The sequence below is a fragment of the Cyprinus carpio genome, chromosome B3, assembly GCF_018340385.1.
Source record: "Cyprinus carpio isolate SPL01 chromosome B3, ASM1834038v1, whole genome shotgun sequence".
Taxonomy (NCBI): Eukaryota; Metazoa; Chordata; class Actinopteri; order Cypriniformes; family Cyprinidae; genus Cyprinus; species Cyprinus carpio.
Window position 1 is genome coordinate 10016495 of NC_056599.1, and position 20587 is coordinate 10037081.

At 34.8% G+C, this 20587-nt stretch overlaps 2 protein-coding genes across 3 annotated transcripts; one reads left to right on the forward strand and one right to left on the reverse strand.

The window, feature by feature from the left end:
• Positions 1 to 461: 461 nt before the first annotated feature.
• Positions 462 to 8006, forward strand: hmox2b (heme oxygenase 2b). 2 transcript variants are annotated; one of them, XM_042719585.1, is made up of 7 exons: positions 462 to 670; positions 1005 to 1058; positions 2556 to 2719; positions 2943 to 3060; positions 3861 to 4352; positions 6233 to 6362; positions 7222 to 8006. In XM_042719585.1, exons 3-7 carry the CDS (start codon positions 2625 to 2627, stop codon positions 7347 to 7349), a joined length of 963 nt encoding a protein of 320 aa, XP_042575519.1. In that variant the 5' UTR covers positions 462 to 670; positions 1005 to 1058; positions 2556 to 2624; the 3' UTR covers positions 7350 to 8006. The 2 variants fall into 2 exon arrangements, with proteins under 2 accessions (XP_042575519.1, XP_042575518.1); XM_042719584.1 differs by having other exon boundaries at positions 2595 to 2719; positions 7222 to 8005.
• A 2295-nt stretch (positions 8007 to 10301) lies between these two features.
• dnaja3a (DnaJ heat shock protein family (Hsp40) member A3a) lies at positions 10302 to 20380 on the reverse strand. The gene is given in 11 exon segments (XM_042719586.1): positions 10302 to 10843; positions 12445 to 12542; positions 12621 to 12736; positions 13232 to 13360; positions 14573 to 14637; positions 14711 to 14858; positions 14934 to 15086; positions 16164 to 16345; positions 17743 to 17872; positions 19166 to 19302; positions 20163 to 20380. Coding segments are annotated over 11 exon segments (1356 nt in total). The 5' UTR covers positions 20338 to 20380; the 3' UTR covers positions 10302 to 10820.
• Positions 20381 to 20587: the final 207 nt, after the last annotated feature.

Below are 20587 nucleotides of genomic sequence, written 5' to 3' on the forward strand. Positions count from 1 at the left end.
CATTAAACATGAGAAATCGTTACATGGCAGACTCATAGTAGTGTTCACCTACATTTCATTATCATATATAAAACCACAACAGCTTTGCAAAACAAAAACAAATCTCTATATAACACAATAAACCTAGTGCCATGGTATCAGTGATGAATCATATTAAGGTACTTTATTAAACAAAACTGAAGCAAAGTGATTCATTGGTAATAAGTCAGAAATATGTATATTTCTCTCTCTTAAGAGAGACAATATCTTTATTTAGCATGCATTTTTTTGATTAACAACTTTGCAGATTGTTTTCATTTAAGGATAGCTACATTATAAACTGCAAAAGAGATATTTAAAAAAAAAAAACATATGACCTGCTCTTTAACACCCTTGGATTCACATTAAACTGTTTTTCTCAATAAATAAATAAATAAAAAATGCTTGAATTTAATGGTCGCTGCGTCTTTAAGCATCAGCTCTGACAGACACGTGGTTTCATCCGGCAGCTTCCTGCTTTTTGAGTTCATAGCGGAGAGCCTGATCTCCGCAGACAAAAGAAACGAGAATCCGACTAATGGTCATTTCTATAATCAGTTACCAGTCTGTCATCATTCCTACAGCCTGATCGGACCAGTTAGTATTATCATTATAATCCGATCTAACGCGGGACTCTCTGAAGAGCTGGATCGTAAGTACTGGTTTCAGTTCTCAAGTACGTAAATGAGGGCGCACACTAGTGCTTTATGCGTGCTGGTGTGTTACACTGATGTCTAACGTCAGCACTAGTTCATGTGTATAATGACAGCTGATTATTTTGCTCTGCTTGTGCATTTAAATGGATGCTGATCACAGGACAGTGAGAGTAGGTGGCGTTTTCTCTGGCAGACACCAGAACCTTCATGACTGCTCTTTTGTTGGGACTGCACTCATCTGTGTTTTCATTTTCCCTGCAAACAAACGCTGTGTGTGTGTGTGTGTGTGTGTGTGTGTGTGTGTGTGTGTGTCCGTGTGTGTGTCCTCAGGATCTCAGCTGTTGTCATCTCTAACAACCATCTGTAGCAGTTACAGTCACGGAGGTAAGAGGTTTTGTTGTTTACATGTCTTCTTCACAAACTTTGGAGACTTTGAATCAGTTCAGAGCTGCTCTTATCACATTTCCACAATAACACTGAAAACATGAGATGGCCTTTTAGGAGGTAATTCTTCAAATCTAATCAAATAGATTAGAGAATTGTTTTTACTTAATGAAAAGGATGAATGAGTTTTCTAATGTGTGTTGTGTTGATCGTGTTGAACTGAAATTTGTCTAGATAAATATTGGTAGAGAGATAGATGATAGTTAGTTTTACTATTATGCATTTAATGTTATTGTATTTATTAATATTTTGAATTGGCTTTTAATTTAAGATTTAGTTTTAGTAATGTTTTAGTTTTGTTATGTTTTTGTCATTTTTCATTAACATTTTCTTTAAATTGTCATTTGTCATTTTTCAAATATTTTGATTGATCTTTATTTTGATTTCATTTATTTTTTAATGTTATTTAATTTTTAATTTTTTTTTTTTTTTTTTGTATTTCTACCTAAACTTAAGTTATTTGCCAAGGCAACATTTTTAGGTATTTATTTATTTAACCTTTTACATTTTTTCATCAAATAGATCTATTTATTTTTTACTTCATTTACTGAAATCAGTTTTAACAGTTTTAGTTAATAGCACAGAATAGATAGATAAAACAATAGATCGATAGATAGATAAAATGAGAGATAGATAGATAGATAGACAGATAGACAGATGGATGGATGAATGGATGGATGCAATAGATAGAGTAGATTGAAAAATAAGAGATGGATGGATGGATGGATGGATACAGTAGATGGATGGATGGATAGATAGATAGATAGATAGATAGATAGATAGATAGATAGATAGATAGATAGATAGATAAAATGAGAGATATATATAAATAGACAGACAGATAGATGGATGGATGGATAGTTAGATAGATAGTTAGATGGATGGATGGATGGATGGATGGATACAGTAGATAGATAAAATGAGAGATAGATAGATACATACATAGACAGACAGAGATAGATGGATAGATGGATGGATAGATAGATAGATAGATAGATAGATAGATAGATAGATAGATAGATAGATAGATAGATAGATAGATAGATAGATAGATAGATAGATAAAGTAGATAGATAAAATGAGAGATAGATAGATAAATAGACAGAGATAGATAGATAGATAGATACAGTAGATGGATGGATGGATGGATAGTTAGATAGATAGTTAGATGGATGGATACAGTAGATAGATAAAATGAGAGATAGATAGATAGATAGATAGACAGACAGAGATAGATGGATGGATGGATGGATAGATGGATGGATAGATAGATAGATAGATAGATAGATAGATAGATGGATGAAATTGAGAGTGTTTGCCAGGTGCACAGTCAAATGTTTAAATAACTGAGTTTAATATGTGTTTGAGATGGAAGGGACGTGTTGATGTGTAGATCCTGATTTTCAGAAACAGGAGGATGATCTGTGTGTGTAACAGGAAAGTGTCTGGCGTGTTGTTGTGCATGTGTTTGAGCAGTCAGGGGTCAGATCCGCACAAGACGCTGGAATGAGTGCTGTGAGGACAGAAGATGCTGCTGACGGGAAGAGCACAGCTAACGGAGGAGGAGTGGTGTGTGAGGAGGGAGGCGTCACCGTCCTCAGGTACACCACACACTCCACAGCGCTGTGTTCAGTGCTGGGCTGATATTAACGGAAACTCATAAATCAAAATCTAAATATAAGATGAATAACTTATTATATAAAAATAACAGCTAATACAAAATACTGATAAATATAATAATAGTATATAAACAGTACTAAAATAAGAGTTTAGTTTCAGTGCTTGTTTGATTACCGACCCCTGAATGTCGTCTGATCCCCACAGGCCTACAGATCTGTCAGAGATGTTGGCGGCAGGAACCAAAGAAGTTCACGAGAAGGCCGAAAACACTGAGTTCGTCAAAGACTTCCTGAGGGGACGAATCCGCAAAGAGCTCTTTAAGGTACATGGATTTTATGCCATTCACAACACATTTCACTTTCATAATGTGCTGGGATCTGATTTATTACTTTATCATATTAAACTTTGGCATGTATTACTTTTGATGTATGTTTTTAAAAATCCCTTATACTTATAATGACAGACTTGGACTAGTTAGCATCCATACCCAGGGTTATTATTGTTAACTATAACTAAAATCAAAACTAAAAATAAAACAATAACATAAAACATTTTTGTAAGCTGAAATAAAATAAATGTGAACTGAAACAATAAATAATAAATATAATATATATTAAAACCTTTTTTATTATTAAATTTTAAATAATAAATCAAATTACAATACTTAAATAACGCTTCACATATTTTTAATTTTTTTAAAACTTTTTAATTTTTTAACCAAAATAACGCTTCACATATTTTACTATTATTTATATACTATTATAATATTTATAATTTTTAAAATTATAACGCTTCACATATTTTACTATTATTTATATACTATTATAATATTTATAATTTTTAAAATTAGCTTCTTTTTTATTAATTTAATTATAATTTTTATTTTAAATTTAGTTTAAGGTTTTATTTTCATTTAATTAATATTATTTGTTTTATTTAAATATTTCTATTTAGTTTTAATTTATTTCATTGTATTTTCTATTTAGGTTATTTTCCAAGGCAACATTTTTCTTTTTCATTGAATATTTCTATTTTATTTAACTTTATTTCAGCTAAACTAACACAAAGAAATGGGTTTATTTTGACGTGATTGTGATATGTTGACCTGTGTTTGTGTTGCAGCTCGGTCACGTGGCTCTATACTTCACGTACTCGGCTATGGAAGAGGAGATGGAGAGAAACAAGGATCATCCTGATCTGGCGGCGCTCTACTTCCCTCATGAGCTGCACCGGCGGGACGCTCTGGCTCGGGACCTGCAGTACTTCTACGGGGAGGACTGGCAGGACCAGGTCAGGGTCTCTCCCGCCACTCAGCGCTACGTGGAGCGCATCCAGCAGATCGGCCGGGACCAGCCCGCGCTTCTGGTGGCTCACGCTTACACCCGCTACATGGGAGACCTCTCGGGTGGCCAGGTGCTGAGGAAGGTGGCACAGCGCGCCATGAAGCTGCCGCCCACAGGAGAAGGCCTGAACTTCTATCAGTTCGACGGCATCCACAGCGCCAAGGCCTTCAAACAGCTGTACCGCAGCCGGATGAACGAGCTGGAGCTGGACTCGCACACCAAGCAGAAGATCGTGGAGGAAGCCGTCCTGGCCTTCCAGTTCAACATGGAGGTGAGCGCTGCTGGAAAAAACTAGGGATGCACCGAATAATCGGCAACTGAGATTATTCAGCCGAAAATAGCGAAAAAATCTCTTTCGGTGTTCGGCCAAATAAGCAAAAAGGCTGAATAATATGTACCGAACAATGACTGACACGATCAAATAGAGGCACGCACTAATGCAGCAAACATGTCCGCAGTCTGAAAGAGTTTAAAACTATCAGAGAAAGACGCAGAAATCATTGCACGCATGAAGCACCGACAGCGAGAGACTGTTTAGTGCTGCATCACGTCTCCGACGGGAAGAAGAGGTGGCGGCTGCTGCTGGTGGTTAGGTTACTGTACGATGACTGAAATCGCGAAATGACCTCAAACGATTAGTAAATAAAGTGCAGAATGTTATAATGTCTAATGCACGCATGAATTGCATGTATTCAGACAGCGCAGCACGAGCTCGCGCCGCCAGGGTTCAGAGTCCAAAGCACTGAAACTGTTACTCGTCAGTTGCTCAGTAACATTTTTCGGAATTTTTTTAAAGTGAAGTGAAAGTGAACAATGGCATGTGACAATGTTATACGTGCAACAAACATCTTCCCAAATTCGTAATGAGAATCATTTCTAAATCTGCATCCGAGATCTTCCTGCGGGTTTCTGCCAAAATAAAAGCCGAGAAAAAGCAACAACTCCATCAACATTCATAAATGATAGTATTGTAATTTTACTGTTGTTCTGTAAAATGAAATAAAAAAAGTAAGACAGTAATAATGATAATAATAATTACCCTACAACAGCTCTATTAATACATTTATTATAACATTCTCACAAAGTGTTCAAATTGGGATCTGTAATGTATTCTAATGTTTTAAAAGAAGTCTCTTCTGCTCAGCAAGGCTGCCTTTATTTGTACAGTAAAAATACATGGCTGATTCAAGTCTCAAAAATGGTCTTCATTTTCAGTTTTGAAATTTAAGACAATAAATATGTTTATTTGTTTATTTTATTATTTGTATATTATTTTTTCAAACATTTACAATGTATTGGTAATTTATATTTCCAAATTTTGTTTGTTTGTTATTTACCCTCAAACATTTACAATGTTTATTATTATTATTATTATTATTATTATTATTATTTTTATTATTTTATTACTTTTTTTTTTTTTACAATTTTATTTGCTGATGCGGAAAGGTAAATGCAATTTTAAAAAGTAAATACATTTAAAATTTACATTGTATTTAATTTAGTGTTACATTTAACTACATTTTAAAATGATAAATTAACTGATGATTTTTCTTTCTTTTTTCTTTTTTACATTTCTCTATTTGAAATGATACATTTGTCATCGAATACATTCTAAAAGTTGAACTTTTTTCAGATGATAAGGTAAAATTGGATTCTTCGTGGTAAGACTGCTTTAAAGGATGATGATGACTGATTCAAGATCTGCTGTTTGTGACTCAGATCATTATATCTGCATTTGAATGAATGAAAGCATTGATAATCCCTCTCTCAGTCATTACCTGGAGTCTCTCTATTAGACTGATCGGTTCGGCTGTGTTAATATCACTTCTCTCTCCAGTGAGCGTGTAATTAAAGATGAGTGTCTCTCCGCTCTGTGGCTGGAGTTTCATCGGTCAGCAGATGGAGGCTTTGTCCTCGCAGCAGATTACAGATGAGCGCTGAAATTAAATGCACAAACTGGGTCAAAACAGTGTCTCACATTTTACCAGCATCCTTTATCAGTGTCTGATTGTTTGCAGTGAGATGTAATTGAATGTGTTTATGTAACGCACATGACGATGAGTTTTTCATTAAATGTTTGTCATTTCCTCATTTCTCGCTCATTGTTTCCCGTCTTCTGTTACTGTAAACCTCCTTTTGTGTTGCCTGCAGATTTTTGGAGAACTAGAGGAGGTTGGAAAAACCCTTCAGGACGATGATTTGGACGCCGCTCCTGTTCATGGGGCTCATGGCGAGATGCAAGGAGACATCAGCCAGTGTCCGTATTATGCGGCCAAAATGGGTAAACATGACCAGATTATGTAATCCATACCTTAATTAAACCTTAAACCAGGGGTTCACAAACTTTTTTTGTCAGTATTTATTTATTTCAGTTTATTTATATTTCAGTTTATTAATTTAAGAATCAATCAATTTTTAAATTAATAGACATAAATATATAAAATTATTTATTGTATTATTTATGTATTATTTATTTTTCACATTTCATATTTATTGACAAGTTTAAAATACAAAAATTGTATTTAATTATTTTATAATTAAATCTATCTATCTACTAAACTAAATTTTGTATTAATATTTTAATAATTTAATGGAAATTTGCATATTCATGGTTCTTTGGCAATGGTTAATGGTCACATGACACAAGTAAATCAATAAAATATTTAATCTTGTTTTTAGTAGGTGTTTTTTTTATTGGTTTTATTTTAAAGATGTTTAAATGAAATTATTATTATTAACATTACTATTATTCATTTTAACTCTGATTGTATAATTAAGACAGAAATTTTACTGTTGTAAATTACAATTGTAATGCAAAATAAAACGATTATTTGATAATCATAGTAATTTTAGGCTTTTATTTTAGTGGAAAATATCTATATATTAAGTACTTATTTAAATTGCAGCCTTTTATTTTATAATTGCAAAAAAGTTATATAACCGTTACCCTTTTAATTTGATTAATCATGGAGCCCTGTTTATCTATTTTAATTTTACTTTCAAATGTATTAACTTTTAGTTTTTCATCAATTCACGAACCCCCTACAGTTCTCTTGTGAACCCGTTCGGGAAACCGTGCATTAAACTGTGCATTAAAGAAATTAAACTCTATATATTACTTTCTATTTTTTCTATTCCAGCTGCCAGCGGCGGATCGTCTTACATCTGTCAGATGGCCATGACCATGCTTAAAAATCCCTCCGGTCAGGTCATATTGGCAGCCTGGATCGCTGCTCTAGCCGGATTGGCTGCGTGGTACCTCATGTGAGCTCCTGTGGTCCAGTGAGAGGAGAGAGGGGTCAGATAATAGATGAGAACAAATGGTTTGTTCTGCTTAAAAAGTTGTGAGGCATTCCAACGCATTTCCCTCTTAGTGCATCCCATTTGCCCCTCATTCTTGGGTAAATGTGATTTATTCTTAATGTATGAACATAGACTGTTTAAACGCAGGATAGCATAGTTAAGCCTAGTGTTTATTGTGGCAGGTGTTACTATTGCACCTGTCAGTGTTGATGAAGTTAAAGGAACAGATCACCCAAAAATGAAACTTTGATGAAAATGTCTTCATCCTGAGGCCATCCAAGAGGTTGATTGTTTCTTCGTGGGAACAGATTTGCAGAAATTCAGCTTTAAGTTACTTGTTCAACAATGGATGCTCTGCAGTGAATGGGTGCCGTCAGAATGAGAGACCAAACAGCTGATAAAAATCCATCCTCCATTGTCCCTTTCACATCAAAATCCAACAGCATATTAGGTTTGGACTGTTTCTCGCTTGTAAACCGTGCTTGATCTTTGCATATTTCTCTCCTGATTCAGACTAGATGACTTTTTACTGGAGAAAGCGATGATATTGATTGTAGACTCATATTTTAAAGTTAAAAATTATGGATTTGTTTCTTACAAATAAACAGCTTTTCACTTATGAAGACATTAACTGATGGACTGGAGTGGTGTGGATTATTGTGGATGTTTTTATCAGCTGTTTGGTCTCTCAATCTGACGGCACCCATTCACTGCAGAGCATCCATTGCTGAACAAGTGATGTAATGCTACATTTCTCCAAATCTGTTTCAATGAAACAAACTCATCTACATCTTGGATGGCCTGAGGGTGAGTACATTTTTGTTCTTTGGGTGAACTCCTTCAAGGCTGGAGAAGAGCTGCGGAAATATGCAGAAAGTATTTTTATAGTTTTACTGCAGTATCAAGTCAACTTATTGGCTGAAACATACTCTACACAAGTACGTGAATGTATACGCTTCTGGCTACGCAAGCTTGATTTCATACGGCTTAGTAATTGTAGCATTCTCATGCATCACTATAAGGGGTGCTATAGTGGGCATTTGTGAAAATTGATGACTACTACAGTCAGTTTCTCATGGTAAGGAAACTCTATCGCCCCCTTAAGGTTCGATATTGCAAAAGTAACAGAAATGTGCATGTGCAACAGGACGAGGCACATGCAAAACCTTCGCGCACTTGTACATGTTCAGAGTATGTTTATACAGAAAAGTAGATGATTCCATTGGAACATTTGCCAAGCATGCTTTCAAACGAGATATGCTATGCATACGTGCAGCATTTACACAGAAAAGCAGGACTTCTGCAGGCCAGACTACTGAGACGCTGCGTCAAGAAATGACTGGCACAACGGTTCATGAAGAAAAGTAAAAGATGGAACAATTGCACATTAAGGTCTTTTTTGATATGTTACAGACTTTCAGTCATTCAGGGTTATTCTACACAAACGGTTAAAGCACAAGATTTCTGGATTTCTGTTTTTTATTTTTTACTAGTGGTTGACCAGAAATTAGATTTTAAATGGCCAATGATATCTCAAGGGCATATATAACCAATAAGCCAATATTATTTGATTATTTTAAAGCAATTTAAACAAGGGAACAATGCTGAATTAGTATTTTGTATTTGTACAAGCTAGAATTTTTCTTTTTTTATCTTTCGGTGATTCATTCATCTGACTTAGCGATAACTAACTATAATATTAGCATTTATGGATGCAATAATTTCATGAAGAGGAGACATTAATGGTTTTGTTCCCTTTGACGTTACGTATTAACACACTAACATGTGCAATGTTCACACAAGCACTGCGACACAATGCATTTGAAAAGGATTGTGGGGGTTTGTGTATCCGTCCTCGTTTACTGAGGCATGTGTTTAACTAATGGTATTTTTCTCAGAAAGGCATATATGATTTAGTTTTATATAAGAACTAACACAATCACATCATTTTACTGATGAAAACGGTTCTTGAAGAGTGTTACATGTAGAACCAAATCCTGAGGGACTGAACATGGACGGCTTTGTGCAGGACTTGGACTTTTTGAACCAAAGGAATTGTAACTTTACTAATAAGATCATAAAAAAGACCCCCACTGTATGTTAGAATTAGCATAATTGGTTGTGTTTGGGTTTTATGCACATTTTGTGTTTTGAGTTACTGACAGCTTGTAGTTTTTTTTTTTTTTTTAAAAGCACATTGAGAGGAATGGTGTTGAAATACAGTACAGTGTTTGATATACAGTACTTTTATTTCCTTAGTGTTATATTAGTTTTAGGTTTAGAAGAGTTTTTTATGAGTTTTTGTTTTAATCCTTTTATCAGATGTATGTTTATTTTTCCCTCCAGCTCTGTGTTCACTGTAATAAGTAATAAAATCACAAATGTGCAGCATTCACTGTTTGTTCATGTTTTATTTTAATCGATTTAAGAAGCGTACACTTTAAATAGTTTAAAATTCAATTAAAACGTGAATCTTTTTTTTTTTAAAGAATGATCTAGAATTAAGGTCTTTGCACACTTTTAGTCGAACATTTTCGTATGTGTTCTTTCGTTTTTTCATATTTGTCATTTGGAAAAAAAAATCGAAACTGATCTGAATTTTTTTTTTTTTAATTTTTTATGACAGCCGAAAGTTTCAGAGGCGGTGTGTAAATGTGATTGACACAACGTGAGGTCATATTTATATTTTAAATTGTGAAAATGTCAGACAATTATTTTGGACTCAGTCTACCAAGACTTTTAAGCTCAAGTGTAAAATATTATTTTTTAAAAGACTAGCAATAGCAACATTTACCAGTTTGAGTTTTTCCATATTTAACAAACTTTGAAGTATGGTTCTAAAGCAAAAACAGTTTCTTTTCCGTGAATTATGCACCAGAAGGTTAAAACACACACCATGTATTCAACAACAAAGTCATTTACAGTTGTCACACAAGAGATTTTATTCATTATTGCATATTTATCTCTACAACAACACATTAAAATGATTTTAATATCAACAGCTGTCCATGTACACTGCTAATCAAGAAGGATGTAACGTTCAGTGAGGTGGCAGCGCAAACAAAGATCTTGAACATCGGCCTTCATTATTATTGATACTGAAGTAAAGATTTCCCATCCGTCTGTGAATCGCTTCAAAACATCAGATAAGGAAAGACCTGACCATGTAAAACCTTAACCTAAAATCACAGACCAAAGACGAGATCTATAGTTCATGTTGGCGCTGAGGCTGATGTCACAATGTTTCAGGTGAAGACGGGTGCATGTGCGTAGTTCATATTCCTCTGGGATCTGGAGGGATCTTCTCTTCATTATTTGTAGTTTCTGAGGAGCGTTGGAGATGAACTCAATGCGGCGTGTGTCCACAGCAGAAGACTCGCTTCCGTCTCTTCTGTGTCCATCAGCTTTACTGTGAATCTGAATCTCCACTAAAGTCTCAGTTTCCAGTGGATCTTTTACCTGTGAAAACAAACCAATACAAGAATGAATCTATGAGATCCAACAGGGTTTTACAACCTTTTAAATCCCACGGACATCCACCTGAGAGCAAGAGATCCCAATCCTAAAATTTAAAAGGTGTTTATTTTACCCAATTAACACTGTGAAAAATTATTAAAATGTAAAAATATTTAGTTTATAATATTAATTTGACAATTTTTTTTATAGTACTTAATTTTTTTACTTGTTTATTTTAATATATCTGTATTTATTGTATTTGCTTATTCATGATTTGTTTAAATCTGTTTATTTACTTTAACATCTATTTTTTTTTTACTGTATTTACATTTGTGTATATATGTATATCTCTATCTATCTATCTATCTATCTGTCTGTCTATAATTATATGATTGATGAAAATGACAATTATAAAGTTACAAGGTGCTATAATAATTATATGATTGATGAAAATGACAATTATAAAGTTACATTTTACAAAAAGAAACCTGTTGAACATGAAATTGCATAAAAACAACTTCATTTATTCACATTTATTCTTAAAATAGCCTTATGAAATGTTTTCTTTTTTCCTCAGAAATTATGTGTTGTGCATCTGGTTATCAAATGAAGGTATAAAACATTCAATTAATTTATCTGTAAATTATTGAAAATTAAAACTTTTTTGCAAACAAAAGGGGATTTACTATTAAAATTAAACATGGAAGAAATGTTGTGTGTTCATTCATTAAAAAATAAAGTTTTAATAATTTTAGTAGTAGTACGATGTACATTCTGCTGAACAAAAGTAATATATTTCTGCTGCACTGTATTCAAGTTAAAACAGACGGGTTGCTGTGAATACCTTTGTATTTGAAAGTGAAAGTTTCTGTGTGTATATCTTATGACGCTAGTTTTACTCAAATGAAATGGTAAAATGCTCATGAAGTGACTCTCAGAGCAGTTCTGAAGATGTCATTTGTGTATTTATGTCCTCATTTCGTGAGAAGACAGATGCTGAATTCACCGCGAGTGCTTCAGTGTGTGTGTAGTAAACCAAGCGGCATTCATTCATACAGACAAATGATTGCGTAATATGAGTTAATGCTCAACAGTTCGCGTAAATCAGTGTTAAATTAATAGAAATTATGATTTTGTGTAAATAAATATCAAGTAAACTTATATAAAAATATCTGTATTTTTCTCTCTCTCTCTCTCTCCTCTCTCTATATATATATATATATATATATATATATATACCTAAGCCACTGAATTCATGTATGTATATGTATATGTTCTCTGTAATTATTTCCAGCACTCCTAAGCCACTGAATTCACTAACAGCCACAAACCAGGTACTGAACCTTTAAAATAGTGCTTTATTCAGGTTTTCCTAATCCTCACAATCATTAAATGATTTCAGGGAGTTGTATCTTAAAATAAATCTGCCTACCTGGTTTGTGGCTGTCAGGAGGAGCTAAACATTTTCTTTAATTTGGAGAAAAAGCCTTGGTCTTTCTGTTTGTGTCCCGTGCTGGTCTGAGTACTGCCCCCTCCTGGACAGAGACAGGTACTGGTTTAACATCAGCGCCTCAGATTCTGCAGTAGATGTGACTACTCTGTACCTGCGGTGGTGCTGGTCACTCCATTGACTGTTCCCTCCACATCGGTCTCGTCCTCCGCGTAACTCGTCATGAGGGCTCGCTGCCGGTCTGTCAACATCCTGGACAGAAGACACATGAATGGATCAGCCATTTTAACCTTAAACAGCAGCAAAACAAATCCATTTGTATAACCTTACTTTGGGATTTTGATCTTGACGTGGACGTAGTGGTCACCATAACCGTAGCCGCTGACCCGTGGAATACCTTTACCAGAGAGCCGGATCCTGTGATCCGCCTGGATCCCAGATGGGATCTACAAGAGCATTCCATGAGTGAATAACTTTTTACATGCAGAAGAATATCTAGAGCTGAGGAGTAGTTCACTCAAAAATGAAAATCTGCTGAAAATGTTCTCCCCCTCAGGCCATCTAAGATGTAGATGTTAGTTTTTTTGTTTAACAGATTTGGAGAAATTTTGCATTTCATCACTTGCTCAGCAATGGATGCTCTGCAGTGAATGGGTGCCGTCAGAATGAGAGTCCAAACAGCTGATAAAAACATCACAATAATCCACACCACCACTCCAGTCCATCAGTTAATGTCTTGTGAAGCAAAAACTGCGTGCTTATAAGAAATACTGATCTATTGCTGAGCAAGTGATGTACTGCTACATTTCTCCAAATCTGTTCTGATGCAGAAACAAACTCTTCTACATCTTGGATGAGCTGAGGGTGAGTACATTTTCATAAATTCATTTTAGGCTAACTGCTTCTTTAATTTTACAATATGTTTATGTTTAATGTCCCACCGAGAGATTGATGTTCTCGTAGAGTCCTTGTGCTCTGACCGTGCCGCCCAGTATGGCCTGAGCCACAGAGATCATGACATCAGAGTGGATGTCAGCACCGTCTCTCCTGAAGATTGGACTCTTCTGGACCTGAGAGCATCAACACAGACAATGAGTGTCAAATATATATGTCTGTGCAAACAGACAGCACAGAGGATGTGATCGGGGTTATACTGATCAGAACGGCCAACAGCCCAGAATGTTCCTGCATAATCCATTCATTGTAAAGAGACGTCAGTCTTCAGACTGAGAGACTAATTCAGTACCAAAAGTAGACATTATACATTAAAACTTAACAAATATAACACTCATTAAAATATATAGACATGATATCTGAATTGTTAACAAATATTAGCTTCATTTTCATTATCAGCAGTAGTCTAATTTATGAGAAGCAAATAAAGTAAAATTGTCCCAAATATTTTGAAGGTATTAAACACTTTTCGGCTGTAAATTATAAATGTTTGGAAAAACTTTACTGGTAGCAAATAAAATAGTAAATTGGAGCTTTCGTCTGATTATTATTAATAATTATAAAGAAATAAATCTGTCAAAACAGTATATTTTTAACACCAGTTATCAGCATAGACAGGAAAAAAAACTATACAATGAATGTATAAAAAAACAATTTAAAGAAATGTATTATAATACAAAAATATTTTAGAATATGTTAATGAAAATATGTAAGTAAATATCTGTAAAAAAAAAATAAAATAAAAACAACATATCAAAAAAATACAATAAAAAAAAAATATAAAACAAAAATCAAGAGTTTACTTGCAATAACAGATATCTAAAACAGGTAACTCCATTTTTATTTATTTTAGCTTTTATTTTCCTTTTACGCCTTTAAGAAGATATCACAGGTTCATTAAGTTTGTCGAAATTATCCATCCTTGATCACTTTAGTCAGCTTTGACGAAACTCCTCTCAGCTAACACGTCTTTTCAAAGTGACTGGCAGCCTCGTCACCTGACCTGAATACAGCGTGCTGATTCGCTAAAATGGACTTATGGCCTTCTGTTCACAAACAACAAGGGCACTTGTCGGCTTGAAAAGTGGACAATACCGGCTTTTCTGACAAAACGTGTTTAGGGTTCAGATCGCGCTATGTGTGGAGAATATTTTTTTTTTTTAAAGTGGCATTTATTGGTTTTTGTAAATAAACTCTTCATATATACACAAACATGACTTTGTCTTTTGACCACGACTGTATCTAGATACACTCTTACATACTACAGGGCTGTAGAATTATTGATTCTGATTGGCGGACTTAAATGTAATCTCTGTTGATGTACTCACTCTGAACGTGATGAAGATCTCTTTCTTCCCCACAGGCATTCGCACCGTCTGCCCATCCTCGATTCCTGAACATCACAGTAAACAAACCCTCAAAACTCAATCCATTCCCTGAAGCCAGAAGAGAAGCAGCTAACTCACCAGCAGGAACAGGCACCGTGACGTTCCTCCTCTGTTTGGTCTGTCCGGTCCCCCGGCACGCCGTACAGGGCGAGGTGATGACCGAGCCCCTCCCGCCACAGCGCCGGCAGGTGGAGCGCATCACGAAGGGCCCCGTGTTCACTGTCTCCTGCAGGGACGAAGCACAGATGCTCAGTTATCAGACATGTCTAGAAGAGCTGATGCGCTCGAGGGCGTCACTTACCATGCCCGTCCCGTTGCAGCTGCCGCAGTGCTGGACTTTGGACCCGGGCTCATGGCCTCTGCCGCCGCAGCGCTGACACGTGTCCTCGATGTGGACCGTCATCTCTTTATTCACTCCTTTGGCAGCCTGAGCGAACGTGAGCTCCATCACATACTGTTAGCAGACAGAGCAGAGGGTTCCTTAAGCGTATAGGGCTCTATGAGTTCAGTGATGCTGGAAATGCAGACAGAATTGTGGAACCCAGGCATAAAAATGGAATTCACTGTACAGCGCAGGATGTCATGGAAAATGACACATTTTGAAATAAATGAAGCAAGGCAAACCGTGATATAAAAGAGCATCAGTAATGAGTAAATTCTTGACTATGTAATATATGAATGATTAAAAAGGACTGCTATTTAAATATGTTCATGTTCTGCTCGTCTCGGTACAGTTTTAAACAGCATTTCGCCACTGCAGTTGATATATTGATATAATGCTATAAATATATTGTGCATTAATTAATAATATGTTATGACATGTATTATTATTGTATATTAAATTTACTTTTCAAAGAAATTTTAATTAATTTTATTCTAACTATAATTAGTAGTATATTATGAGATTTTAACATCCAAGTTTTAATTTAGACAGTTGTGTAGAACTTTATTTGACACCCCCGAAAATAAATCAAATAAATAATGCAGTGTTTTATTGTAAATAAATGGTTATTTTTTAATTTAACTGTCATTAAAATGGAATCCAGAAAATTAATTTGGGAAATAAATAAAGTAATTAATTAATAAAAAATTAAATTATATATATATATATATATATATATATATATATATATATATATATATATAAAACGTATCATAATAAAATAAATAAATATATAAAAAAAAAAATATATATAAAAAACAGAAATTGGGGGAAAATAAAGTGGAATTTGAGGAAAAAATAAAAAAAAAAAAAAATATATATAAATACAATAAAAGGAATAAATTAAAAAAAAAAAAAAATTAATTTGGGAAAAAATAAAGCAAAATTGGGAGGAAACAAACTAAATTTGTGTTCGTGTATGTGTGTGTTGGGGTGGTGGGGGGGTCTTTGGAGAAAAATAAAACTGATTTCATCGAGCCAGTGTACTGAACACAAAAATATCACCAGCATGCTGAGATCTGACTGCTCGCTCGCCTTCACAATTCAATCAGACTCCACTAGAGATCTCCAGAGGAGACCACATCTGACCTCTTGAGGCTGATCGAAGATGGCGTTGAAATCCCCAAAGCCTCGAGCTCCAGAAAACTCGCCAAAGATCTTGCGGAACAGCTCCTCGGGGTCGATGCTGCTCCCTCCGCTCCAGTACTGCTGATGTCCCGCGCCGGCCTGACCCGCGTCAAACCCAGCAGAGCCGTACGTGTCACAAAACACTCATTAGTCCTCACCGACGCCAGACAAGCTTTCACAGAGCTAGCGCTTCAAACCTCATAGGCCTCAGCTAGCTGTGCAAACTTCTCCTTCGCCTGAGGGTCAGTGGGTGATATGGAAAAAATGTCATATCACAGTGTCTTTTTAGAAATATCACGATTCACGGTTTAATCACAATTCTTTGTCATGTTTGGTTTAACTATTTTGCAAGTTTGTCTGAGCATTACAGCCAACTAATTTCCCTATTATAAAGACAAAGCCTTTCAAGGTTACAAAAAAAAAAGAAAAAAATTGCAGATATTTGGGCCAAAGAGGGCGAAGAATAAAATCTTTGTTCTTATTTTTTAATAACAAAGATAAAGAATGACAACGATACACATTACAACTACACATAATATACAAATAAAACAAACAGTGTTTTATTTTCAGGTACAATAGGTGTATTTAGCAGGAGTATTCAAGAAATATATTCTAAAAAAAAACACTATATAAACTGATTCCTAAATCAAGTGTATTAAATTTCTTCAGTCAAGGGCAGTGAGTGATTTTTTCTCTTTGTGTTTTTGTTGTTTTATTAATGTTAAAGGAATAGTTCACCCAAAAATAAAAATTCTGACAGCTGTTCTGTCAATTCTGTCATAGTTTTTTATTTTTTATACCATCCTTTACTCACTCAAAAGTGGTTTTAAACCTGAATGAGTTTCTTTCTTCTGCTGAACATATACGCTATTCTGAGGAACATGGGAAACCAAACAGTTGCTGGTCCACAGTGACTTCCAGAGTATTTTTTGCTACTATCAAATTCAATGTGGAGCAGCAACTTTTTGGTTTCCCACATTCTTCAAAATATCTTCTTTTGTGTTCAGCACAAGAAAAAATTAATAAAGGTTTGGGACAACGTGACAGTGAGTAGATAATGACAAATTAAATTTTAGGTTGATCTATCCCTTTAATGACAGCCGCATGTTTAATAGTCCTACTGTCCCTTTAAAACCTGCACGCATCTAATATACAGGCACGTATGTTTTTCTCTCAACTGTTTACTTTAATTTTAGACATAACCAACTGAGTCTACATGTAAACCTTGTGTGTTTTTGACAGTATTAGTGCAAAAGATAACTTACTTTCAATAATCGCGTGTGCTTTAGCGTGTGCACTTCGGGTGTATGCGAGCGCTCCAGAAAAATCACAGGTCAGACGAGGCGTGCGAATGAAACTTTAAAGCACATGCAAATAATGAGAGAGTAACTCCTGTGAGAGTAACTCTACCTCTGAGTCAACACTGCTGTGAATGCATGTGGAGTTGTACAGTATGATACGGAGGCGCTAGAACTGCAGCTGATAGAATGTGCTCTGTAGCGCGATACTACGATATTTCATCAAAGCAGATCGTGGTGACATTTTTATCGTCTACGATCAAAAATCGTCATATTGCACACCCCAACCTCATAGGCCTCAGCTAGCTGTGCAAACTTCTCCTTCGCCTGAGGGTCGTCTTTGTTAGTGTCGGGATGATACTTCTTTGCCATCTGAATGAGAGAAAACAGAAACACACACAGTCAACGGCCAGAAATGAGACTGGAATACTTCATCTAAATGTGGAAAATTCATCTAAGAATAGAAACCTGCTGTTTATTATGTGAAGCTTTAGTTTAAATGCTGTAAAAAATAAAAAATAAAATAAACACAGCCCAAAATAAATAATAAAACTTAAAAAAAAAAATTAAAAAAAAAAAAGTATTAAAAAGTATAATGACAAAAAAAAAAGATTACAATACATTTAGTACTAATAATATAATTAAAATATATCTATATTATTATTCATCTATATTTTATTATAAAATACAATAGTATTAATGTTATATATTAAATATTATATATTAATGTACTTCTTTTATACACTATATTATTATTCATCTATATTTTATTATAAAACATTTAGGGGAAACCTATATTTGCAAAACAGTTTGGGTTTTTCTGAGCTGGAAAACGTACATAAATTTATTAAGATGACATTTAGTTTGTCCTACATATACATTAACTACTCTCTCGAGTACAACAGTCATCGTAAGGTATTACGGACTATTTTTAATTACTATATATACATTTATATATATAGATATAATATATTTATATATATAGGATATATATATATATATATATATTATATATATATATATATATAGTATATATATATTTATATATATATATAGATAATTTATATATATATTATATATTTATTATATTTATACTAGATATCTATATATATATATATATATATATAAATATATATATATAAATATATATATATATATATATATATATATATATATCTCAATATATATATTATATATATATATATATATATATATATAACATATATATATAAATATATAATATATATATATATATATATATATATATATATATATAAAAAAAAACTATCTCGAGTACAACAGTCATTGTTAGATATTACAGACTATTTTTAATGACCATTTAAGGGCCATTTTTATCTGTTAATTTTTTTTTTTATAAATACATTTACAAAGTAAAAAGAATTAACAGCAAAACAATACAGCAAAAAAAAACAACCACCTATGAAACCATTGTTATGGCAAATAGAAATGTAGATATATGTATATAAATTACAAAACATAAAACATGCACCACTGCTAGTATTTGTGTAATTATACTTCTAACTCAAATCATAGTTATTAAACCACAGCGTGTTTGTGACATCTAGCCCCGGTCTATATTCACAGTAAGAAGACACACACACACACACACACACACACACAGCGGCCGGGTGTCTCGTATCTTACCTGGTAATAAGCTTTCTTAATCTCCTTCTGCGTGGCTGTGCGTGGGACTCCCAGGATCTGGTAGAAATCCTGTTTTCTGGCAGGACAGCCGGTGTGGAAGGACATCTTACAGACGACACGAGAAGAAGGGCTCACCGCTGCGACACACAACTCTATCACTACAGCCATCAACAGCATATGTACTACTGTTTCAGTACAGTAACATTTAGACCATACTGCATATTTTAACATCGTAAGCACAGTTTTGATTAAAATGCCACAATTAGGCCTACCAAAAAATACCAAGGTGGCACCAAGGTACAATAATGCCGTTAGATGGTGATACCGCGGTACTTTTATTTGGCGAATGTTAAAAAACATGATATTATTTTGATTAGAGAATCGGTCTCCATGCATAATGAACAGGATGATGAGAAGCACAGTCAGGGTTTGACCAGAGGTTATGAGGACACAACTAACCCCTCAACTAGGTTCACTGGGGTACATCTCAGGTCCAAACAGAAGGCTACAGTGTTAAACTGAGCAAAACGTCACCTCACAACAATCCCATCAAACTGTGGGGTAGTTTAAAAATGCTTTGATCATTTTTAGTGTCTTTATTTGTCCAGCTGACAGCCCCTGCTCAAAAGGTAAAAGAACATACAAGAAACTGAAAACCGACACTCGACAGCTTACTCCTCACACCCAATATCCACACACACCAAAAACAAACAAACACAAACACATAATTTAATAAACACACACAAAAACAAAAACACACTATTGATCAGGCAGCTCTTGATCAAAGCGATCACGTGTGCGCGTGTTGTTGATTTAGAGTGGAACGCAATAACTTTGTTCGCTTTCTGACCCGACGTTTACGTTACAAGTGAACGTTTAATGGCTACATCATCCTGTCATCTGTCATTGTATGTCAGATCTGATTTATAACCGCATGAGTTGAGTTCAGAGTTAGCTCTGTGTGTGTTTGATGCTCAGGCCTCTGTCTCTATGTCACCTGTCGTGCCTCTCAGCGTCACCGCAGTCCACACCCGGCGGCCCGACAGCGTCGAGAGGCTCCTGCGGGCTTCACCCGCGCTGGACAGGAGAGAAGAGCACGCCCGTCTGTGACCGGAGGACAGCGCCGCAGTCGCGATCCAGCGCGCGGAGCTGCGAGCCGCGGAGCACGCCATCTTCACCACTCACCGACACGAGAGCGACTGCGCATGTGCGAGCGGCGCACGCATGCGCACTAGTGTTAAGAGATGAAAGAAGTCACAAAATAGTGAAATATAATTCAAAATGCGTTATACAAGCATATTCAAAAAAATGTAGTAATTGATAAAGTTGAGGAAGTCGTCCCGACATTAAACACAAAATAGTGAAATACCATATACAATACATTTACAAAAAAAAACAAAATGCGTTATACAAGCATATTCA

Bases quoted from the DNA above. Each gene is read 5' to 3' on its own strand.
- hmox2b (XM_042719585.1), top strand. From the start codon at position 2,625: ATGAGTGCTGTGAGGACAGAAGATGCTGCTGACGGGAAGAGCACAGCT. The intron at 2,720-2,942 runs GTACACCACACA...TGATCCCCACAG, and splicing joins GGAGGCGTCACCGTCCTCAG to GCCTACAGATCTGTCAGAGA. The intron at 3,061-3,860 runs GTACATGGATTT...TTTGTGTTGCAG, and splicing joins TCCGCAAAGAGCTCTTTAAG to CTCGGTCACGTGGCTCTATA.